This window comes from Rhinatrema bivittatum, chromosome 3 (assembly GCF_901001135.1).
Source record: "Rhinatrema bivittatum chromosome 3, aRhiBiv1.1, whole genome shotgun sequence".
NCBI lineage: Eukaryota > Metazoa > Chordata > Amphibia > Gymnophiona > Rhinatrematidae > Rhinatrema > Rhinatrema bivittatum.
Window position 1 is genome coordinate 111,610,781 of NC_042617.1, and position 25,871 is coordinate 111,636,651.

The window sequence follows — 25,871 nt, forward strand, 5'->3', positions numbered from 1 at the left end:
CTGCGAGCGATTGGACCGCTAGTGCTTGATCTTTTAGTTTACTTACTGTATCATGCAGGCGGGCCCCGAAGAGGTTATCGCCCGTGCAGGGTAAGTTAGCGAGTTTCTCGTGGAGATCTTCTCGAATAGCACTAGCCTTGAGCCAGGCAAGATGTCTGGCTGCTATAGCCATGGCAGAAGCTCTTGAAGAGTTCTCGAAGCCTTCGTAGACTGCTCTCAGCATATGACAAGTGCACTCTTCCATGTCCGATATCAGGGACGGAATGGTCTCTCCCGATGACGTAAACATGCCCTTGGTGGCTTGTAGGCATTCGTACATATACTGTACCATGTAGAAGCTATGGTAATGAATTTGTGCCGTAAGCATTGCGTTCTGATAGACGCGTTTCGCAAAGTCGTCCAGGCATTTGTCCTTCCCTGGGGGGGCAGATGCATGCGTTTTCGGTTTCCGGGATTTCTGTAGAGCAGACTCTACCACTATGGATTCATGTGGTAGCTGAGGGATCGCATACATAGAAGGCTTTTGTAGCCTGAATTTTAAATCAGTCTTCCTGGATACAGCTGGCAAAGCAAAGGGGGTGTCCCATGATTTTTGCAGGACCCCGTGCAGAATCGCGTGTGGTGGAAGAGCCGACTGTTCCCCTGGCGCGTCGAAAATCTTTAACAACCCCAACGTTTCCGCTCTCGGTTCCGGCAGTTTTTGGACATCCAGTTTTAGGATGTTTCCCATTTTATCGATGAACTTGGGATAGGTGAGATCCTCTGGAGGGGAATAAGGTTCCTCTGGCTGCTCTGGTGGATCAGATGGGTACCCTGTAGAAGATAGCGGTGAGGAATGCATGGATATGGAATCTCTCGGAGAAGATGGGGAACGAACCGGAGAGACTGGTGGAGAAGGGGATAGTATAGATGGTATATCCCGTTGGGTTTGCTGTTGAGGAGGTTTCGTATTGTCTCCCGGGGAAGTAGACTCCGGTGGTAGAGTATACAATGATTGCAGGGTTTCAAAGAAGCCCGCTAAGGACTGTGTCAGGTCCCAAAAGGCTTTTGAAGTGTGAGGTGGCATTGGAGGACGTTTCTCCAAGTGAGCAGGTTCATACGTTAACTCTGAAGGAAGAGGATTAGAATCTCTCTCACCCTCTGATAGATCACTCCACTCCGTTCCCTGTTGACGAGTGGACTGTAGACTCCGTGATCTGCTAGGCGATGGGGATGAAGAAATTGGAATAACTCCATGAGACGCAGAGTGAGAGCGATCCGATTTACTCTTATAATGGGAGGAGGATGAAGATATCACCTTCCTGTGATGGGAGACGTGATGTCGCTTTGAGTGACCATGGCCCCGACTAGGGGAGGGGGAAGAATCAGAATGGTGACGATGCCTCTTCCTTTTAGAAGAATGTCTACTGTCTCGGGACCCCCTGTCCGCATGTTCCGTTCTGTGAGAATGGCTATCCCATCGCTTACTCCCCTCCGGGTCAGCCGATGTAGTGTGGTCACGCTCACTTATCTGGGGTGGGGATACTAATGCCGTGGCGGGTTCCCCGAGACTTGACCCGGCTGTTCCGCTTGTTTGTGTGGCACCCGAAGAGAGGTCGCCGATGGAGATTTTGAGCGGGATGTGGTGTTCGCCTTTCGCTGCATGGGCTCCAGGGAGTCTTGTTTTGGATGGGATTTATGTAATGGCGCCGGATACACAGTCAACGGCTCCGATTGTATGGGTTCCGATGATGATTCTAACCTTTTCGGCCCCGATTTCAGTGTCTTCGGCGCCGTGTGTATTTTCTTTGGCGCCAATCGTGCTTTCGGCGCCGGCTGCGTTCTCTGCGCCGACTGTGACTTCAGCGCTGGCCGTGAGCCCGGCGCCGAATGTGACGTCTTCGGCGCCGCTTCGGAGCTCTTTGGCGTCGACCCGGATCCTTTCGGTGCCGTCTTTGGGATTTTCCTCGGCGGCTCCGAGCCTCTATCCGGCTGCAATTGCTGCGATAGCATTAAGGACCGCACTGGATTGTCCTTAAGTGGCGTTTGGGAACGGGGCTCAGACAATTTGAAAGGCCTCTGATTCCCAGAATCTGGACCCTGGGGGTGAAGACCAGGTCCCTGGTCTACCGTCTCCTTGGGTTTCCTCTTTGTGTCTCGTACCTTCGGGGACTGCGGGTCCCAAGAAGCCGCACTCTTATTGGAGGCTGATGTCCTGGATTTAGGTCCCGGAGAAGAATGGGTCGTGGACGCTCTGTCTTCTATAGAGTGCTCCAGCCAACAATAGCTCCTATGCCGACGAGCTCTCGGGGACATCCTATCACTGTGGTCGCGTTCTAGGCAGCGGTAGCATCGATCATGCCCGTCGGTGACGGACATGATCTTACCGCAAGGACAAGGCTTAAACCCCGACTGTTTTTTAGACATCTTGTTACAGATATACTTTCTTCTGAGGAGAAGGGCTCCGCGTGCGCTCCCGCGCGCGGAAAAAAACAGACTGAGGAGAACCGTTGACTACTGCGCGGGAACCCACGCGCAGCTGCAGAGGATCATAAAGATCTACACTCTGCTACAAAGCTCCGCCTCCCGGGCCCTGATTGACAGTTCCCATACAGCATGGCTAATTCAGCCCTGCTATCGACGGGAAACAGATAGGTTGTCATGCTTTAATGGGACAGTCTGCTACATTTTTTTTGCAGGGGTTAAACACGGATAATGATGAGCCAGTTGATATTAATATATATTTTTTAACATTCATAAATGTTCTGGAAAAGGGAGCAATTATTTCAAGTTAAATCTCAAGTGGATTGTGAGAAATTGCAGGAGAGCCTGCGGGACTTGGAGATTAGGATCTCAAATAGTATATGAAATTTAATGTTCATAAGTGCAAAGTGATGCACAGAAGAGAAATAATCTAAACTGTAGTTATACGATATTAGATTACTTAGTGGGGGGATGCTTGTGTGAAGAAGAGGGGTGTACTGAAGAATCGGACTGGAGAGAGCTGCTGGTGCTTGTGCCCTTTCCCCTCCTTGGCCTAGAGTGATATCATCTGAAGGCGCACCGCTAAACAGCTTAAAAGTGGCATGCCAAAGCTGCACACCTAAGGGGTGCTTCCTGTAGGAAAATATTTTGGATTTTCTTTTGCCTATGGGAAAGAAGTAGAAGATGACACTTCCAGCCAATCTTGTTCCATCTAGAGGTCCGATGGAGCATCTTGATATGTTAATCTATATCAGCAACTGAGGGCACTTCTGTGGAGGTTGAAAGTTAATCAGGAACCTCCCTAAGCCCAGATTTCAGTTCTCCTTTTTATCCTCAAATGCTAAGGCCTGGTATTCTACCTCAAGAAGCTGGGGAGGGATTATCAGTCCTTTCTTCTATCCCTAAGGAATTTTCTTTAAAAAAAAAATATAAATAAAAAACAACTTGGAGGTGGTGGAGAGTTTGGATATGAGGCCTCATGTGATATTGTCGCAGATAATGGTTTGAGGAATGAAGAAATTATGGAGCTTCTAACTGGTGGAAAAATAACTGTGAGTAAAGATCTTAGTAATATTCCTACCTCATTGAATCCATTATAAAAGAAGATGGTTTTATTATCTCCCTCTCATAATACCTTGACAGATTCTTGAGGAGCCTCTGTTAACTAACAGTGTGTCGATTGATTGATTATATGGAAAGCGGTCTTGAGGATTGAGAGGGCCTTATCTCAGTTAAATGCTCGAATGTGTAAGGTATCAGATGAACATAAATGTTGCATTGGGGCAGTTGAGAAAGAGTTGTCTGAAGTAAAATCTAGGTTGTAGAGCAAACCTTGAAATCAGTGTTTGTTAAAGGGACCTTGATTATTAATTATTTTGAAAATATTGAGAATAATCAGCAGGGGAAAATTTTTCAATTTTTAAACTTCCCAATGACATGATTGCTGTCCCTGTACAAAATATTTAAGAAATATTTCTGAAATATTAGGTATCGCAGGTGCTAAAATTTCATTAGTTTCCAACATGTATTACATTTCAAAAAATTAAAGATTGGTGAATGAGTTGTTTATTAACAAACCTGGCTTATTCATATTTCTGGAGACTTCCATTAATAATTTCATTGAAAGCAACTCTGATAATGTCCTTTTGCTTAGACAAAGAGTTAGTGTTCCATAAATATTTTTCATGTAAGCAATTTCAGTTTTGTAGACAGAGAATCCAGATGTTTCCATAACGACCCAGTTAAAAAGGAAGCAATTTCTTGTATTAAAGTAGAGGGTTTTATCTATTGGTGGTCCTTTGTTTCTAAAATTCCCCCGCAGGTGCCTGATTTCTGTCCAGAAGAATAACTCTTTTTCTCTGATCCACTACATCTTGAAAGTTCTCTGAATGATAAGGAAGCTTATAGAGTTGATGATGTTTAGGGAGATAAAAAGGAATTGGAACCTTTAGATATATTTATATCGCTTCTACTCTGATCTGTGTTTTCTTTTTAAATTTTTGCCTTAGAAGTTGTGAGCCTTTTTTAATGTGGGCTAGGGAGTGTGATGTTCTGATATTGCTGTCTTTTGATTATAGTTTTTCTTTGTATAATGGGGTAACATCACATTCTGTTCTTTGTTTGATCTTTTTGTACAAGACTTAAATGTAATAAAGATTACATAAAAAAAAAAGACTTCATATTAGGAATTACTGCCCAGGAAAAGGATCTAAGCATCATAGTGGACAATACATTGAAATCCTTGACTCAGTGTGTGGCAGTGGTCGGAAAAGAAAACAGTGTTAGGAATTATTAGGAAAAGATTGGAGAACAAAATGGAGAAATGATATTCTGTATTCTTCCATAATGTGACAGCACCTAGAGAACTTTGTGGAATTCTGGTCACTGAATCTCAACTAAGATATATAACAGACCTAGCAAAGGTACAGAAAAAGGCAACCAAAATGATAAAAGGCCATGGAATGATGAGGAAGTCTAAAGAGGTTAGCCAGGTAGACTTGAGCTTGGAAAAGAGACAGCTGAGGGGAGATATGATAGATGTCTATGGAATCATGAGTGGAATGGGTAAATGCAAATTGGTAGTTTACGCTTTAAAACATTAAAAAAAGAATTAGGGTACACTTCATGAGGTTACTAAGTAGCATATTTAAAACAAGTCAGAGGAAATATTTTTTTCATTCACTGTACAGTTAAGCTCTGGAATTCATTGCTATAAGACAGGGTCCTGGCGTGCCATAACCAGATCTGGTTTTCAGGATATCAGCAATGAATATGCGTTAGGTATATTTGCATGTGCTGCCTCTATTGTGTGCAGATATAACTCATGCATGTTCATTCTGGATGTCCTGAAAGCCAGACTTGTTTATGGCACTCCAGGACCGGAGCTGCCTACCTCTGCTGTAGATGGGGTAAAGGCAGTTACTGTAGCTGGGATTAAAGAAGGTTTGGACAAGTTCCTTGAGAAAAAGCCCATAAACAGTTATTAGTCAGGTAGACTTGAGGAAAGCCACTGCTTATCTCTGAATATAAGCAGAATGGAATCTGTCTTCTATTTGGGATACTGCCAGGTACTTGTGACCTGCATTGGTCACAGTTGGAAACTGATACTGAGCTTGACGAACCCTTGGTCTGACCTAGTGTGGCAGCTATGTTATTATATAACTTCTTAGAAAATCCCAAACTGATGTGATATCCACTATCCTAGGATAGTGCTTTGTGCATCAAGTATCTATATAATTGATGCACAAAGCCAGTTTAACTGCATTGCTATTAGTATCCCAATCTGAAAATGTAATCTATATACTAAGACAAGACAATAGAAAGGTGAATTTGGTCTGATAGTTTGTCCTTCAACTTTGCTGTATCATTACTAGCATAGACCTAAGAAAGAACTTTCTCACAGATAATTTTTCGATAAGTAGCACCATCAGTTAATCCTAAATCAAGATATACCAGTTAAGGTGAAACCATCTAACTAGATAAACGAAGCTTGACCGACGTGCCGCAAATGCGCAGTAGAGAGCAGCTCTACCGCGCATGCGAGCACGTCGGTCACAGTGTGCCTCTTAAAAATGGCGCTGCAGGAGCGGCGGCCCGAAGACCAGGAGCGGCAGGAGCGGCGGCGGCGGCCCGAAGAGCTGGAGCGGCGGCCCGAAGAGCTGGAGCGGCGGCGGCATGCGCGCAAGGGGAGGGAGGGAGGGACGGACGGAAGGAACACCCCGGAGATTGACTGAGGGGAGGGGGGAGGGAGGAGTGACTGAGGGGGAGGGGGGAGGGGAAGAGGAGTGACTTGAGGGGAGGGGGGAGTAGGGAGTGACTGAGGGGAGGGGAGGGAGGGTGACCTGAGGGGAGGGGGGGAGGGAGGAGTGACTGAGGGGAGGGGGGAGAAGAGGAGTTGACTGAGGGAGGGGTGAGCGAGGGAGTGACTGAGGGGAGGGGGGAGGAGTGAGAGGAGTGACAGGGGAGGAGGAGAGGGGGATGAAGAGGAGTGGAACACGGGGGAGAGAGGAGTGACTGAGGGGAGGAGGGAGGGAGAGAGGAGGATGGGAGAGGGGAGGGAGGGAGGACTTTAGGACGGAGGAGGAGGGAGGAGGGGAGGGAGGAGGGACTGGGGGAGGGGGAGATAGGAGTGACTGAGGGGAGGAGGGAGGGGGGGAGAGAGAGGAGTGACTGAGGGGAGAGAGGAGAGAGTGGGAGGGAGGTGGGAGGGAGAATGAGGGGGAAGGAAATGAACCAAAAAAAATGTTAATGTAGCCCGTTTTAACGGGCTTAACGGCTTGATCTATATATCCTAAGATATTCACCAGGTAGATATTGCTATACATTAGAACTGAGTCTTTCATTATTAAGTTATATAATTGACAGTTTTTGGTGTGCATCCCAAAAAAGGAACCATTCCCATTTACTCAGATCTTTAAGGTAATATATTCATTTGGGAAGAAAATGAATCCTAATTGTACCAAAATTCTTCAGCATCAGACTTCTTGTATAACCTTCTTCCATTAACTATAAAGGAAACAGAAGTGAAAAACATGTAAGGCAGTCGTACAAGTAATTGATACATTTTTTAAAATTTTGTATTATAAAATTTAATAAATTAACTAAATGTTTTGCCCAACAGCACAAATGTTTATAATATTGCCTGCATAGTCACTAGCAGGCATACGTTTGAGGGAGAATAAACAGAACTAGTCCATATATTTTGTCATCATTCTGAGGTTCAGTGTTTAATCACTGATTTGTTCTCGAAGGAAAACCCAGGAATCGGTCTGTTCCATTAGACCAGTGGTCTCCAACCCTGTCCTGGGGGCCCACCAGCCAGTTGGGTTTTCAGGATAGCCACAATGAATATGCATGAGAGAAAATATGCATGTCATGGAGGCAGTGCATGCAAATTTTCGTCATGCATATTCATTGTGGCTATCCTGAAAACCCGACTGGTTGGTGGGCCCCCAGGACAGGGTTGGGGACCACCGCATTAGACCATGGCTCTCTGCACCTATAAGGAAGCAAATAGAGGCCATGTTTGTTTTACAGACTCTGACTTTAATCCCAGAACTCCCTCAGTTCCCTCTGCTGCTCGTTGTCCTTGAAGGTCTATTTAGAACAGGAACATTTAAAACTTTTCTTCAAACACAAACGTATTATAAATATCACCAGCAATTAGAATCAGGATTCCACGGCAATATCTCAAGTCTGATGGCTACTTATTTGGGTCTGGTTTTGCCACTGCGCCATCTCCAGACTTCTAGATAATGATTGCATATTTTTCACTGCACGGGGACAATGCTCTACCTTGCACATATGTACAGTTATATTGTACTCTGGGATAGGTGCTGCAGTGTGGCTAACTGCCGACACAGGGTCACAACAGTTCCAGAAAGTTCCTCCAGTTCAGTCTGTAGGCTGCCTTCACTCTGCAAAACTGACAGACTCTGAAACCATTTTGAATTTTAGCATGCTACATTTGCACCAAAAGTCAGTAATATACATAACAGCCCAGAATGCGATTTCACACCCAAAACTCCCTATTCTGGGTGGTATTTTTTATACCCTGCACTACCCTATCTTTTATAGAGCTTTCATAGAGATTGCAGTCATGCTGGGCCCAGTGTCACATGCTTGTGCACTTCAAACAACATAGGGATACTTTTGAGTCCAATCAAACTTGTTTGTTACTAACACACACACCAGCAGGAGATAGTTATTTCACTTAACACGGCATTCAAATCCTGAACAGTCAATGTATCATGAGGTTGTAAAATTAATTCCAGTGCTATACACCATTGAATTCAGGCAAGCATTTAGAGCTCATCAACAAATAAACCTTACACAGCTATCGCCTCTCAATTCAAAAAAAACAAACGTGACTACTATGCCGCCAAAATACACCAATACATTTACAATCCCAAAGCCTTGTTCGCTTATGTTACTGCCCTTACCAAATCTACACCCCCTCCCATCGCAGACAATGAAGCTAGCACAAAATGTTAGGAACTCTCCCTCTTCTTCCACAACAAAATAACTATCATCCTCCTCAGATTCACCCCCACAGACCCCCCCCCCCCCCCCCACGTCTACCAACCTCCACAGCACCACACTAGACGACATTGACCTCACATCCTCCAGGGAAATCGAATCTATTCTCAAAAAAATCAAGCCTGCTTCCCACCCCTCTGATACCATCCCCACTAAAACCCTCCTTACCATTCCTAGTACTATTGCCAAACCTATAGCCGACATTATAAACTGCTCCCTCTCCACCAGCAAAGTCCCAGATTCACTAAAACACGCAATTGTTAAACCCCTGATCAAAAAACTATCTTTAGACCCCAAAGATCCAGCTAACTACCGTTCCATCTCTAATCTTCCCCTCATCGCCAAAATCATGGAAAAGGTTGTAAACACCCAAATTATGGGCTACTTGGAAGACAACCACATCCTCTACCCCTCTCAATTTGGATTTCGGAAGAACTTGAGCACCGAAACACTACTTCTCTCCCTCACAGACGCCCTCCTCACTGGCCTAGACCATGGTCATAGCTTCATCATCGCCTTTCTTGACATATCTGCAGCCTTCGACATAAGTCACAACCTCCTCATCTCACGTCTAGCTGACATTGGCATCTCCGGTGCAGCCCTCCTCTTGTTCAAATCTTACTTGGCTAACAGACAATTCTCTGTTAAAATAGGCATCTCTGAATCCACACATTTCTCCCTCTCACAAGGAGTTCCCCAAGGCTCCTCACTGTCCTCCACCCTATTCAATATTTACCTATTGCCACTCTGCCACCTACTAACAAAACTCGGCCTCAAATTCTACATATATGCTGATGATGTACAAATCACCATACCAATACAGGAATCCATCCCCACTATACTAAAATTCTGGGAGAAATGCCTCACATCTATAAATTCCCTACTCACCGATCTACATCGTGCCCTTAACTCCACAAAAACTGAACTCCTCCTCATCCACAACCATCAAACGCTTAAGCTGTCCTCTGCCAATGACCCAGCTTTCAGCACATTCACCACACAGTCTCCAGTACGAAACCTTGGTGTTCTAATTGACCCATACCTAAACCTAAAGAAACACATTAACTTTGTCCTAAAAGAAGGCTTCTTTAAACTCAATGTCATAAAAAAGCTCAAACCCTTACTCTACACCCATGACCTCAGAACTGTCATCCAAGCCACCCTATCACCAAGCTGGACTACTGCAACTCATTGTATCTAGACCTTCCCTACTCCTCTATCAAACCTCTCCAAATGTTATAGAATGCCACCGCTAGAATCATAATGAATGCACACAAATCAGACCACATAACCCCCCTTATCAAAGAATTACACTGACTCCCTATATCATCACGCATCCTATTCAAGACCCTCACCATTATGCACAAATCCATCCACAAAAGTAACTCCAACTGGCGCAGTGAACCTTTCCGATTCACGCAGTCCGCCCGCCCAACCAGAGCAAACCTCAAAGGTACCCTACATATTCCACCGCTCAAGAAAGCCCATCTGACATCTACCAGGGACCGCGCCTTATTGATCGCTGGACCTACCCGCTGGAATACCCTACCCACAGACCTCCGCCTTGAGCCATGCGCCTTTAAATTCAAGAAAATGCTAAAGACCTGGCTCTTCCACCAGGCTTCCCAGACTAGTTCTAGATAACCCCCACCCACTACGTCCCCCCCCTCTCAACTGCTTTAACACTACTACTCACAAAGTCGTATGTTAATGTTTTACATGCTAATGTTATTACATTAATATCTTAATACATTAATCTTAATATGTTTTCTTCTCTAGTTTTATCCTTCAGGCTCACCATTAGAGCCTCTTCTTGCTGCAGCACCGTTGTTGCAACATGTTACTCCTGTTGTCCCTCTTCCCCCCCTCCCTGTTCTTTGTTTTTTCCACCTTTTGTTTTTTGATGTAAACCGATATGATGTTCATTCGAATATCGGTATAGAAAAGCTGTTAAATAAATATTCCATGGAGTGTGCAAATACTCCTACCTGGAAACTAGATCCATTAGGGCTACGTGCTGAATAGAACACAATCTGATCTATGTGTTCTTCCCAGAGTGTCTAAAAACTTGAGCATTCTCGGAGCAAAAAAGATCCAGCTTCATTAGCTCCCACATGATGCTGGGCTGAACCATTTTACTAAGTTTCCTTACATAAGGATGACCCTATTTCAGCTTACTGTAGATAGCCAAAAATATAGAAATAATTGTGCTAATATATCTGAGTTATAATGTTTAATTGTGATGTAAAGTGGGAAAGGTTAATCTTTCTGACAATAATCCTGGTAGTCTGAAATTAGCATTTCATATTTTATTGCCCAGATAAATTTGCTTTTTAACAAGCATGTTCAACTCATAATTATCCAATGGGTGCATTTTTATCAAGGTATATCAGAATGAGTTTGATTAAATGACTGTTTTGAAGGATTAAAAGGTGGATGACTAGAGCAGTCAATGACGATAGAGAAAAAGATAAGTCTGAGAAGCAACAAAATTCTCTTTACCTACAGGAGGAAGTCTAAGATTCAGAAAAACAATTTAGATGTGTTTGCTTAATTGCAGGAAGCCCACAATTTCAACATGGCTTTAGGTAGTTTTTAATATACTTTAGACAGTGAAATACTTTATAGTAAAAAAAAATGTCAAACTGTTCATCTAAAACATTTGAGTTGCAGTCATCTCTTAAAATTTATAAGGATTTCCACAACCCCACCATTCATATGAATAGGGCAACCTCATGTGGCAAAGAACAGGAAATGGTTTCTGTGAAGCTATTTCTAGTGCTGATGCTTTTTAGTTCTCTGAGCTTACATTCTGGTTTGTCCATCATTTCCTATGTGTTAAATCTATTCTCTAAAATAAGAGAAATGCCAGACAGATTGCAGAGGAAGTCTGGAAGAACCAAGATGATATCCTGCATGAACTGCCACTGACAATCAAAGGTCAGCTAAGAGTAGAAAAACCAGGATTCTGATAGTATTATGGAGAAGCTGTTTTTGCCCCTCAGTATATTGCTGTGTTAATGCTTTGCATAAAGCTGGGATAATTCAGCATAGTTGTTTTTTTTTACTTTTTCAGGTGGTGAACTATTCTGCATTTTATGAAGTTGGGGACAGTAGTGTAGCTTCAAGAAGCATGTTTTGTGACCTACTTTTTGTACTTTGATCGCCTAAAATTAAATAAATCCATTGGTGGACAGTAATAACTAGGAATGTGAATATTGAATAGAGATTTGTGATTAATTGTATGATTAAGTCACAGTTATGTAACAAGCTACATGGTGTCTTAGTCATTGGAAACATATTTTAAAGTTTGATTGTTTGGTCTTATTCTTTTTGTCCCAGGTGCTTTGCAGATATAAATAGCCTACATCAGAGTAAGAAAAATATTCAGAAAACTGGGGTGCTAGCCATTATTTTTAGAAGCCAGGAAATGTTTCCATTAATTTTTTCTTTTTGCTTATTTTTTTTTATTTTTTGCTAGGGTTTTTTTTTAATTTTTTTTTTTAACTTTCTTTTGCTTTAGTTTCCTGGTTCTGCTTTTCTTTGCTCTCCTTTCTCTCCTTTAGCCTCTTCACTTTTACATAGTCAAGAGGTAATTCCTCTCAGTCCAGAGCTGGCATTGTGGTGGTGTCTCTTCTTGTCCCAGGGTGTGGTACCAGGTACTGAAATTCATGTGCCTGGGGTGACCTGATGCCTAGGATTTTTTTACCCTCGTTTACTCAGTTTTTGTACTATTTTGTATAATATGTATTTGGGTTGAAAAATACAATCAACACAATGTTTATTACCCATAATGTATTTGCAGATAAGGGGAGAAGAGCAGAGAGGAGGAGGTGCAAGTGTTATGAAAACCTGTTCACAGTTAGAGATGAGAATTCTGAGGGAGTTGAGCAAAGGTAGATTTTCAGGTTTTTTTTAATAATTACTGAAGTTGGAGCAAATTAAATTTCTGGAAACTATTAAAGGAAATAGGTTTGCTAATGTGAGGAAACAGTATTAGAAATGAGTAAGTGCATGTGGGAGAGGGCAAGTAGCTGTATGGTTAGTAACATGTTTGTAACACAGCCTTGTTTGTGAATGAAGCAATATCAATAACAAGTACTTTTAAACTGAATGTGCAGTTTAATTGATAGCTAGTTTAATTGGCAGGGGAAAGTGATGGGAAAACATGAAAACTAATAATTAGTTTGACTACTTTAGTGTGAATGGAAGGTGATGGGTTAACATAGGGGTTGGAGGCCATTATATATTCTGGTATAATGGGGACATGAGTAAGCAGTTTCAAAGAGAGAGTGGACAAAATCAACCAGATTTGGTTAATGTTTAGAAGGTAAAAATTGTTTTTCCTATGGATACAATGTAGAGAGGAAATAGATTTTCAGTCCCTGTCTAATGTGAAGGGAGTTGTTTGATGTGCTCTGAGGAAAGGGAGGTTGCAGCTGGAAGAATAGATTCTTGGATCTTTTTCATAATTTGAGACTGGCTGTCTGAGAATAGAGAGCAAACAGGTGAGATCTGAGGGGATAGTAGGTGAAGTTGAAGGAAAAATTAGAAAGTTGGACTTGGATGACATACATGTGCTGATTAAGCCCAGTACTAGGAATAACAACACAAAGGGGCAGATTTTAAAAGGTACTCGCAACTCAGCGCACACAAATGTATGCCAGATTTTATAACCTTGCGTGCGCCGAGCCCTCTGGGAGACTAGCTGGCTTTCCCCGTTCCCTCCCCCAGCCTGGAAAAAAAAAACCTTGTACCTTTATCTCACAAGTTACACCTGCCAGCCAACTGCCGGCACGCGATACCCCCGGCCCAGCGGCCTTGCGGAGGCCTCTGGCCACGCCCCCGGACCGCCCGTTTTTTCAAGCCCCGGGACTTACACGCGTCCTGGGGCTTTATGTGCGCCACCGGGCCTTTTGAAAATAGGCCCGGTGCATGTAACTCCTCTATGTGCGTAAATCCTCCTAAAATTTGCCCCTATGTGTATGTGAGAATAAATAAAGAATCCAGGAGAACAGAGCCAGAAATATCCAATCATGAATGAGAGAAATGGTTATAATGAATTGTATTGAAATGTGTGCGGATCATAATAAGATAGGTGTAGAAAGAACAATTTTGGAAACCTCTCATTTTTGGCAAAACAAGGGTGTTAAATCTGGAGTGAGAGAAAACAAGGAGATGGTTAGAAGATAAGTAAAGTAAAAGTGATCAACATGTTCTAAGATAGGCTGGAAAAATCCTGGGTGCCAAGTTATGTGGACACTTAAAATTTGGGGCCTGAAAAAAGACTTGCTGCTGGTGGGGCCCAGGCTGTTAAAAGGGAGATACTAATGCTGGCCAGGACAGATCTGGAGAGAGGAAGTTCATAGTAGCTGTTGCTAGTAGAACCAGTCAGGGAGAGGAAATGACGCCAAAGGGATGACAAAGCAGCGGCTTCTGCTGAATGGTCCTTATTGCTGAACAATGGAGTAGAATGCTGGGAGGGAAATGAGATTTGAGAGGGGAGAGTGTCTGGAACCCTGTGAAAGAGGGAGGAAGGGTCCCTGGGCAAGGAGAGTGGAAGTTAAAGGGAGGACAAAGAAAAGAAAAAGCAAAAAACAACCATCCCAAAAAAACAACAAATAGACCCAAAAAAAAAAAAAAAAGGGGTGGGGGCAAAGTTGACAAAAGAAAAGAGGAAAATACAGGCCGGTGCCTGTATTTTTTTTTCTAAATATTTTTCTACTCCTGCTCTAAGATGCTAGTTTTTTCCCTTTTCTTCAAAATTATAAATAAGAGCCAAGGGATAGCTATATAAGGATTTGGATCACCCTGGCATTCTTAGAAGGAGAAAGCATAGGCAAGTAGGAAATGAGTGAAAGCAAAGTTTAGGGCAAAATTGGCTGAAGTTGAACAACACTGAGAACCTCTAAAACAGGGCTTCCCAAACGTTTAGCCAATATGACCCTATTTTAGCACTTGAATATTCACACAACCCCAGAGAACAATTACATCTAATTAGCGGGGGGTGTAGTTTGCCTCTACAATTCTTCCACTCACCATACCTCCACTCCAACTGATCCCCTCTCTCAATCTCCATCCCCCTCCAGAGGGCCTCTCAAGTTCTGCCCTTCCAGCTGATTGCCTCTTACATCCCTCAGTTCCTTTCCCCTTCCCAGCCTAGCCTCTCGTTCACCCACTCAGCTTTTTACATCCTCCCCACTGAACCTCTCACCTCTAAGCCATTTTTGCAACCCCAGTTGATCATCACCCCTAGCTCCTCTCTTGCATCCCCCCTCACCTTCCACAGCCAATCCCTCTCCCACTGATCCAACCCTCAAACCCTTCCTGAATCTGACCCCTCCCTTCACACAGCTCCCATCCAAACATCCCCTTGACTAGGATCAGCAGCAACATTTTCCTTTGGGCCTCAGGTTATAAGTGGATGGCAGCTAGAGGGAAGAGAGGGCAGGCTGATGACGGGCAACATTTTTCTCTTAGGTAAGTTCAGTGATGGGAGAGGATAGAGAAGAAGCGACAACCTGCACAGACCTGTGCACACTCTGCCCACTCTTCCCCAATGGCTGGTCCAATGCCTGATGTTGATCTGCAACTGGCAGCAGCATTAGTAATGAAAGTCAACACAGGATCTGTGACCCAGTAAAAACTCACAGGCCTTGCAGTGGCCCCAGTCCCTCCTCACACATGGCTTCCTATTAGTGTGGAAACTCAAGCGAGGGCAGGACCATTGCAGAACCTGAGTGTATGCTAGCTCAAAGATCCCATGCTGAATTCCACTATTTCTGCTGCTGGTGATATCTGGAGAGGACTGCCCTTTGAGGCATTTGTGACCCTGGCTGGAGATTTTGTGACCCCATTTGGGGTCCCGACCCACAGTTTGGGAAAATCTGCTCTAAAGGCTAGAGGACAGAAATGAGATAAGTGGTGGGGGGGATGACTTGCTGGTACGACAGCTACTACCCTTAACCAATATGCTTTGATACTTTTAATGCAACTGCAATACTGCTCTCCGCTTAGATGGCAGGGGGAAAAGAGGAATTGGATTTGGATGTCAACAGAGGGCCCCGACTTCCATGGTCTGGGTTACTGATACGCAGACATAAGGGAAAAAGCACAGGACTGCTTCTGTGGCCAAGTCCTAACGGAAACTGAGAAAGCGTGCATTGGGGTAACTTGTTACTACCCTTAATCAATAAGCCTGGATACTTCTGATGCAGCTCTAATATTGCTCTCTGCTTCAGCGGCAGGGATAAAAAGGAATTGAATTCAGGCAACAACCGAGGGCCCCAACTTTTACAGTCTGGGGAACTGATAAGCATGGGTGTAATCTGCACAGAGCAGCAGTGACTACCCTTAACAGAAGGCTTGGGATTGCTACCATTAACTAATTAGCCTTGATGCTTTTGATGAAACAGCAACATTGCTTTCTGCTTCAAAGGAGATGGGTGTCCGGTGGAGAGAGAGAGGAATTTGGATTCAGAGACAGCCTACACAAGCCATGACTTTTTACAGTCTGGGACAGACATTAAGGAAAATCACAGGACTGCTGCTATGGCCAAGTCCATAAGTAAAGCACCTCAAACTGCACTGACTGATACATGGGGGTAACCTGCACGGCATGGCAGATACTACTATGTGAAGTTTGCTGGGCAGACTGGATGGCCATTGGTCCTTCTCTGCTGTCATTTCTATGTTTGTTTCTATGATTTATTGACAAGTTGAGAGGATGACAGGAATAGAGTATATTAGAATATGTTGACGCAGTTCTTTTAACTAAAATGACCATATCAACTAAATTGCTTCAGCTAGTAAATATAGAATTTCTCATGTGCAATAAGATAAATTTGTCAACATTTCATAACTTTTATTACATTACTATTTGAACTTAATAGAAAAGTGTGAAATTTGTGTAAAGTCATGCATAACATGACCAGGGTGAAGATAGCATACTTTTTTTGCATCACTTTTACTTTGGAAATTTAGCTTAATTTGATTTAATTGATTGAAGTGAAACCAGAGTTGTCTGTGCTGAAATTTCATTAGTAGTATTTTATGGATTCACATCAACTGACTTTGTGTGTTTGATCTGTAAAAGACCTTTAGAATCGCGTGTAGTACTGAGTAGGTTCATATTTATTGTTCACATTAATATTTGTCTTCTAACTACGTATAGCTTTGGGAGTTTCTTAGCTCAGTTTCATACAGATCTGTAATATGACATTTAAGCATGGGGAATGCTCCAACAGAAGCAGGTCCTTCTTAACCAAACTGTCAGTGTGCACTATTAAAGGTGAATTTTAAAAGCCTGATGTGTATGTACATCAATTAGGGGATGTGCGAATGTATTGTGATGGCACATGGCTGAGTGGATTTTAAAAGCCACCCGGGTACGTGCTTACATGCTGCTATGTGCACAAATGAAAAGTTTCCAAAAAAGGACAGGGTGGGGCCTGGGTATGTCAGGGACTGGCCAAGAGATGAGTGCATAAATATTTATGTGCGCTGATGCATTCTGGAGTCCCCTGCCATGTAACTTTACTTCTGCTATGGATGATGTTGTGTAAAAAAAAAAATCTAGGTAGCTCAGCGGGATTTTAAAGGTTGGGGGTAACAGCGGAGAAGGGACGTTATTAAATTATGGAGGTTTGAAAGTCCTACTCTTACCTAGGCGAATTGGGAAAGCTGGTAATGGCATCTGTGCGCTTGTAGATTAAAATCCCCCCCATTTATGTGGTAGAAGATACATTTGCGTGCATAGGTGCAAATTCACTTAAAATTGTGCCCATGTGTGTTTGCACGCTCAGGCTATTTTAAAACACATGCATATATATATATATATATATATATATATATATATATATATATATATATATACTTCTGTTATAATAGGGCTGCATCCCTGTGTGTGTGTGCAGTTAAATGTGTGCACATGTGCACCCGCGCGCCTGTTTAAAAGTTACTGTCCCTGAGCGTAGGTCTAATGCTACTATTAGTGGCACAATTCAGAATTAAAAAACATAGGCCTACTGCATTTAGTTAACATTAGTTCTGGCCCTAGATGATTTGACAGATCTCTAAAAAAGTTAATGAAAAGATTTTGAGAGTGTCTGGGGAAAGTAACTTTATTTACTTTGTGCAGCAGAGGTAATTTTTAAAGAGTTTTGATTTCATGGTTATAGTATAATTGTATTGGAATTAGTTTACTATATGGAGATTGCAGATGTAATCTTAGGACATTTCACAACCAGAGGATTTCATGTGATGTAAAGCTATGCAAAAAATGTATTACATTGTGCCATATTTAAGATTTGAACCAGAAATGGAAAATTCTCAAGCATCAGGTCATAGTGCTTGCTGTTGTCAGGACCGAAGAGGAGCTGTGGCTACTTTGTGGGGCCAAGCCAGATAAGAGGAGCCACTGCCAGCATGGTGGGCCAGATGGAAGAAATTGCTTCTACCACAGCAGGTCAGATGGGAGAAATGGCTGTCAATATGGGCTTGGACTGCCTCTGCCTACAAAAAAAATAGCCTGCAGGGGTGGGGGAAGAGAAAAACATTTTAAAAATCAAATAATGAATAAAATGATTTTAAAGTGATGAAGTAGGAAATTTGGAAATAGACAAAATGGAAAAATTCTGAAAGACAAAATACCAAAAAATGCTACATAAGAAAAAAAAATCTCCCAAAAACAACCCAAAAAAGTGGCAAGGAAACTTTTTTTTTTTTTTTTGCATGGGTCTAAAATGTCTGGCTAGCACCCAAATTTTCTAAATATTTTTCTACTCCTAGTTTGAACTATTGGTGTGTAGGGTTGGAGGGTGCTGCCTCTGAGGGTGTTCAGTGCAGCTGTAGACATCTTAATGCCATTTTTGTGACCTGAGCCACAGGACCATTCCAGCCAAATCATTTTTTGGTCATCTGGCCATCTGTCTCAGATTGGTAACCATTTATTAAATTAAACCAGGGCTTCTCAAACATGTCCTGGGGATCACACAGCCAGGCAGGTTTTCAGGGGATCCACAATAAATATGCATGAGATAAATTTGCATATACTGCAGCTCCATGATATGCAAATTTCTCATGCATATTCATTGTGGATCTCCTGAAAACCTGACTGACTGTAGGGGTCCATATGACAGGTTTGGGAAACCTTGAATTAAACTTTTGTCTTTATCTTTTTTCATGGTTTCTAAGAACTTATTGGATTTCTGCCACCGTGTAGTGAGAACCTTTTTAAAATAAATCTGTATTAGACATATGTATGTGGTTATAGAAAATCTGCACTCCCTTCCAAAATTACCATATTTTATTAACTTATATTTTGGAAGTAAAATGCATTAAATCAGTGTTTGCTCTATGTAACTAGCCCACAGTTGCCAAATGAAAGATATTTTCCAGAATTCCTTAGAAAATGAAGTAGAAATAAAAATGTGGAATAGCTTGGTAGGAATTACCCCCCCCCCCCTTTGTATTTCAGTAGCCGTCCCAATAAAGCTCTGTTGTAGCCAGTTGCCTTCAAAAGTATACACCAAGTGAATTGGCTCCATCTGTGTTAGGTTATACCTATTCATTTGATTTACAAGATAAATTCAGCAGTTCCTGTTTGATACTCTGTACGTGGTAATGGATTTCAAAGCAGTGACCCAACCATGAGCACCAAGGAGCTGTCAAAACAACTGGGACAAAATTGTGAAAAGGCACAAATCTGAAGATGGGTAGAGAAAGGAATTACAAAGTCCTTTTATATCCCTCAGGGGCAGTCATGGCAATAATTAAGAAGTTGGTGTTTGGCATCACAAGGCCCTCTCTGTATCAGGCTATCCCTCCTAAACTGCCTCCAACTGTGCTGGAGCCTGTGCCTTCGATGTTGGCACTGCTGCTGAAGTGCCTCAATGTTCTTGGTATTCTCCCCACACAGCCTATGCTGGTGTCCAGGATGCTATCGATGTCCCAACAGCCACCGGTGCCGCCTCCTTTTGATGCTATCCCCATTCCGGAATCCCATGAGGAGGAAGGGCCTTTGAGGCTGGAGGGGTACTATCAAGACCCTCTGTTCCGAGGCTAGCATTGCCTGGTCTGGTTCCGGGTGTCTCCAGGCAATCTTAGTGAAGATGATGCCCCTTACGACCCTTGGGGGGGATGATACCTCTGAGTTTTCTTCTGATGACTCTGATGACCTCCTTTGGAGCAGTGGCATCGGTCCTCACCTGAGGACTTAACCTTTGCTGGTTCTGTGTGGCTATGGCCGAAGCCATCCCGTTCCAACTTCTTATGGAGGAGGATGCCAGACACAAGATGCAGGAGGTTCTCCAGTTAGTGGATGCTCCAAAGGAGGTGGTGGCTGTTCCCATCCACGAGATTGAGTTGCTCCTTAGAAGTTGGGAGTGCCCCATCTCCGTGCCTCCGGTGAACAGGAAAGCCAATGCAGTGTGATCGTGTATTTAGGCCAGCATGTTATGGGGTTTGAGAAGCGTCAACTCCTGCACCAGTCGGTTGTGGTGGAGTCTGCTCTTAAAAAGGCCAAGCGCTCTCGCACCCATGCATCTGCTCCTCCGGGGCGGAAACACAGGGCACTGCTTAGGAAGGTTTTTCAGGGAGCCTTGCTGATTACCCGTATCACCTCCTACCAGCTTTATGTGGCTCAGTATTCTAGGAACTTCTGGAAGCAGATCCAGGATCTGATCGAGCACCTGCCCCAGCTGCAGCAGGACGCTTTTTCAGTGGTCGTCCAACAGGGTCTTCAGTGTGGGCAAGAAGGAGAAGGCAAAGTGAAGCAAGAAGGCCAGGGGCCAAGCAGTTGCAAGGCAAGTTGGGCCAATGCAAGGAGCCGAGGTGTAGGGTTAAATAAGGCTAGCCTTGAGTCATGGAGCCATGAAGTAAGTGGCTAGAGTGGGAGAAAGTGTGGTTCAGTGAGGACATCTGTTGGCAGTGGTGCTGTCAAGCAGCCAGAATTGTTACACCTTGGAGGTTCTGGATTTGTTTCCTATGAGCCTAAATTTAGCCTCCAGAACCTCTCTTCTGCACCTTCCTTTGCCATTGGTATCCACATTTACCATGACAGCCATCACTTTCCTCAACCCTCTCCAAAATCCTATCTTGGTAGCGTATGAAGTCTTCTACTTTCATACCAGGCAGGTATGTTACCAAGCAATACTCAGCCACCCAGCTATCTAAATTCCTAATAATTGAATCACCAACTGCAATGGATGTAAGATGACAAAGCATCATAGGATCACTTCCTGTATTATCAAGGAGACTGTCTCCTGCCAGGTGACTTTGCTTCTCCAAAGTAACACGGATGCTGCTTGACTGGATTTTGGTACATTCTACTATCTCCTTGACAGTTGTCTGCCATTCTGGCCTCCACAAATTGGATTAATTCTCTGAGAGCCAGGAGCTCTTTGCATTGGGTGCACACATACAAGCTGTCACTAACATTAATTAATTTATTTTATGTTTATAAACCACTTTCCTGATCTAAAACAAATTGCTCAAAGTGGCATACAATTATAAATACATTAATATTCAACATATTAAAATCATTAAATAAAGTAAACCAGCATTACAGGCAAATTACAAATTGTGCTCTTTTCATACCTTGCATCATATCACTGATCATCAGCCATGTCTTTAATTCCAATGGAATTTCATTAGATCTTGTTCTTCCCCGGGCATCAGGTGCAAATCATTCCATAATTTTGAAAGTATTACTGAGAATGCTCTATGCAAAAGACTGAAAAACCCTCATTTCAATTCTGGACTTATGTCTACATCTTAATTTTGAGTTGCTAAAGTTTTAAAAGCTGATTAGAGTGGGTATTGTCTCTCGGTGTAAGAGTTTTAAATTTGACTAGGGTTTTTAAAATTAGGTTTCTTTTTAAAGAGTGTACTTTAGAATGCAATGCTCTAATCCTGCATAGTATCACATTTTGGAAAGGGCACAAGAATTCATGGACCACCTCCCTGAAGAGGATAAAGGCAAAATTCATTTACTTCTGAATCAAGATGAGGAATGTGAAAGCATCTTATATGCTTGGTATATGAAGCTTTTGAAATGGCATAGAGGACCTCTACAATGGCTGACCTCATTTTGTGGTTTGATTTTGCCTCAATTATTTTTTTTCAGCTGTCAGAGAGGAAGTCCAGTTCCTTTAGGAAGTGCCAGGATTACAGAGGAAGAGTGGCCTAGTTAGAACAATCGGCTGAAAGCCAGGGTTCAAATTCCATTTCCCCATCTGACTCATCTTGTGACTTTGGGCAAGCCATTTTATATCCCAATGCTTCAGGTATCCATGTAGATTTGTTTTTTAAAACATTTCTAAATCCCCTCAGCTGTTTTAGGTTGCTGAAGGTGGTATACAATACAAATAAGCAAATATGAAATAAAATAAACAGGACTAATAAACATAATTAAAACAGTAGATTACAACTCATAAACATAGAGAAAAAAAAGCTATCTTGAACAAGGAATTACATACATTTCTTGTTTGCAGCTGTTCCTTTGCAGATAACTATCCTCAGTTACCCTAATACTGCTGGAAGTATTACATATTATAGCTGATATTAAAGAACATTTTGTAACAAATTGTACAAGCAGTAGATTTAACATTTTCTTTCTAGTAATGTGTATAAATGCTCACATTTGTAAGCTGGGTACCAGAATTTTCATCATTATCTTGTATGTGCATCTATACTAATTGCAGATTATTTTGCTTTATTTCAGGGCAACGAGGCAAGTTATCCTTTGGAAATGTGCTCACACTGTAAGTCATTTACCACATTTTCTCCCTTCATGTTTTAGTAATTTAAAATTATCCTAGTTTTGTAAGTTAAACGCTTTCATAATTTTTCTCACAGGTCAAGCAGGATGGTAGTTCTCACATATGGGTGACATCACAGGATGGAGCCCAATCACGGAACACTTTCTAGAACTTTGGCACCTACTGAACATGCCCAAGATGGCACTAACCCTGCAACCAGCAGGGGTCCCCCTTCAGTTTTCTTTTTCCACGCAGCAGTAGCTACGCGGCTTAAGGAGCTCCACAGAGATTCCTGACAGGAATTTTCCTCACGGAATTACTATACAACTTTCTACCCCACAGGGGTCCCCCGCTTTCATTTTTACGTACGCGGTGGTTTTTTACCCGATTCCGGTCAATTCCTGTCGAGTTTGGCCTTCATGGCCTACTGGCCGTCGACCGCACCATGGCTAAATTTTTTCACAGGCCATGGCGTCTGGGTTCAGTCGATGCCCGGACTGCACCCGCACAATGTCCATTACCGAACCTCACCAGGTATGTGTAATGTGTTTGGGTAGCGAGCACGATGTCCTTACTTGCACCAAATGTGCCCTTATGACATCTAAAGGTCGCAAGGCTAGAATGGAGAAAATGGAACTTCTCTTTCGGTCAAAATCCCCGATGCCATCCATAGCATCGACGTAGTCTGAACAGACACCGTCTATGTCGTACCATCATCCGGCAGCGGCCGGTGTCTGACCAGCATCGACGACTCCACAGCCATCGACACCCTCTGTTCCCCCTCATGAAAAGGACAGAGGTGACCGTCGAGAAAAGCATTGACATCGCAGGTCTCAGACCGTCTACGCAGGCAGCAAGGCCTTGACGTCGTCATCATCTGAACCGCCATCGAATAAAGCCCGTCCAGGAAAGGCACCGTCCCTATCTGGTTCAGGGTCACCGAGGCAACCTTCACAGGGACCGGTTATAGGAGCCGCGATTCCACCTCCAACAGTGGTCCCTCTGGCTCCGCCTCCTCCTCCTCCATTGGGGCTCCATGCTCCAGGTTTCCGGGAGGAACTGGATCAGATGATTCAGGAGGCCATCGGCAGAGCGATGCAAGGCTTCAAGGTTCCATCATCGCAGATACCGGTACCGATGCCTGAACTGGTAGCCGATCCCATTCCAGCAGTGCTAGCACAGTTACTCACGAGAATGGAAGCGCTGATCGCTGCTTTTCCTCCGAGGGATTCAACTCCTCCAGTGGACCCGGTGCCTTCCTCTCCGATTCCTCTTTCATCAGCAGACGAAGGAGAAACCACCGTTCCTTCTGCCATCGGGAGTCCTTCCAATGCCAAAGATGCAATTGGTTTCACCAATTGCATCTTTGCTTCCATCGGTGCCACCATCCCGTCCATCGATGCCCTCTGTGCCATCATCGGTGTCACCGGTGATATCATCGATGCCTTCAGTGCCTCGCCCGGGACCTTCAGGTATACCAAATTGTCGTCCCTCCAAGGATACTGGGGGTGCTTGAGATGATCCCTACAATACCTGAACTGACGATTCATCCCAGGATACCGATGACTTGCCATCACCACCCTCTCCTGCTGAAAGCAGGAAGCGTTCTCCGCCAGAAGACTTGTCCTTCATTAATTTTGTGAAGGAAATGGCTGAAGTGGTTCCTTTTCAACTTTAGACAGACCAAGATAGACATCAGATGATGGAGCTTCTTCAATTTTTAGATGCTCCTAAAGAACTAATATCTATTCCCATCCATGATGTCCTCCTAGATCTTCTCAAAAGAAATTGGGAACATCCTGGTTCTGTGGCACCAGTCAATCGGAAAGCTGACACTATATACCTAGCCAGTCAACTCCTAGTTTCCAGAAGTCCCAATTGGACCACCATTCAGTGGTTGTTGAGTCAGCCCAAAAGCCCAAAGATCCAAGCCTCATTCTTCCTATCCTCCAGGAAAGGAACAAAAATTCCTGGATGCTATAGGTCATTGTATCTTTCAAGGGGCTATTCTTATATCCCGCATCGCCTCTTATCAACTTTATATGACTCAGTACAACAAGGTCCTCTTTAAACAAATACAAGACTTTGAGTCCCTACCTCAACAGTCTGAAGACCAATTACACGCCCTAGCTCAAAAGGGTTTGTTTTTTTTTAATTCTTTATTTATGGTTTTTCAAATACAATGATATATACATTGTATTAAGGAAATACATAAGCTGGATATCAAAGAAAAAGAGACATTTTAAACATATTTTCTTCTCTAAACATAATAAAAAGATTCCAACCTATTAAGTGCCATTACAAAAGGGGAGATACTTATTCTCCATCAACAAATGGGAGAAAAAAACATAATATTAAACTAAATACATGACATACATGGTAATTTCTATCTCTATTTAAATTATTGCCCTGTGTGGTCTATAGGAGAAGATGTCGCAGGTTGTTGTCTCATCCGTTGTTCAAGAAATACTTTTAGGTGATCAGGAACGAAAAAAATATATGATTCTTCCTCTTTACTAATATAGCATTTACAGGGAAACCTCAATTTATATGAGAAACCCAGTGACAACACCTCTTGGCGAAAGGACAAAAAAGCCCTTCGCCTTTGTTGTGTTGCAACTGCTAAATCAGGAAAATTTTTTACAGGTTTCTCCATAAATGAAACAGGAAATTTGTTAAAGTACTTTTTCATGATCTTATTCAGATCATTTACAGTGAAAAAGGTAACGAGGAGAATACCCCAGTCGATTACCCTTTCATTTGAATTTTCTAAAAATCTCGTAAGATCCCCCTGAAACATCTCTTGGGAAATATTCCTATTCCTCGTTGACTTAGGTAGGAAATAACAGTTATTCACAACCGGTACCTCCCCAGGGACAATACCAAGCGTTTCTTGGAAAAAATTTGTCAAAGTGGTTAGGGGGGTTTCCCCTGTCACTCTGGGAAAATTTATAATACGCAAATTAAAGTGCTTGGTAGTGTTTTCTAGGGCCTCTAATCTAACTGCAATTTGCTCTCTATCCTTTGCAACAGCAATATTAAATTCCTGACATTTCACACCATTACTTTCCAATTTAGTAATTCTTTCATCGGATCTTTTAATATGATCTTGAATTTGAACCGAATCCTGGGTATACCTCAAATTATACATATCCATTTTCCCTTCCAAAACTTTGATATTAAGAGACATTGCTGCGACCATTTCCCATATAGTCTCCAAAGTAACCAGTTCAGGACGTATAGGCAGAACAACTTCTTTGCTGCTAGATGCCAAAGCAGTATCAGATGTAGGTCCCAGGACCTCCTGTGCTACAGCTGGATTTAAAATACTTCCAGCTGTGTCCAGGTGGCCACTGATTTCATTTGGGGTCAAATCATTGCTTAGTCCTGATTTTCTTTGAACTGGAGGGAGTCCAACATTTGGGCTTAAAGAAGCCTCCTCTGTAGAAGTGGGCAATCCTCCCACACTACCCAACTCACCAGATTCTTCGGCTTTCTGAGATTGTGAGATAGATGGAACGAGGAAGTTTGTGATTGCCTGTTGGATAGGCGACGCTAGGGGGGCGGGTAGGGCAGGAAAAACCCTAACCCTTCCCTTCCTTTTGGCCG

The 25,871-nt window shown here is 43.0% G+C and overlaps 1 protein-coding gene across 3 annotated transcripts in view; it reads left to right on the forward strand.

Annotated features, from left to right (window-relative positions):
- Window positions 1-25,871, forward strand: part of PPP3R1 (protein phosphatase 3 regulatory subunit B, alpha) — a 172,768-nt gene that overhangs the window by 41,344 nt on the left and 105,553 nt on the right. Inside the window, exons 1-2 of one of the 3 annotated variants that reach the window (XM_029593590.1) lie at window positions 19,188-19,191; window positions 22,226-22,265. In XM_029593590.1, coding sequence (XP_029449450.1) covers window positions 22,253-22,265 — 13 coding nt within the window. In that variant the 5' untranslated portion in view covers window positions 19,188-19,191; window positions 22,226-22,252. Of the gene's footprint in view, window positions 1-19,187; window positions 19,192-21,764; window positions 21,789-22,225; window positions 22,266-25,871 lie in introns of those variants that run through there. The other 2 variants (XM_029593588.1, XM_029593589.1) reach the window with 2 other exon arrangements.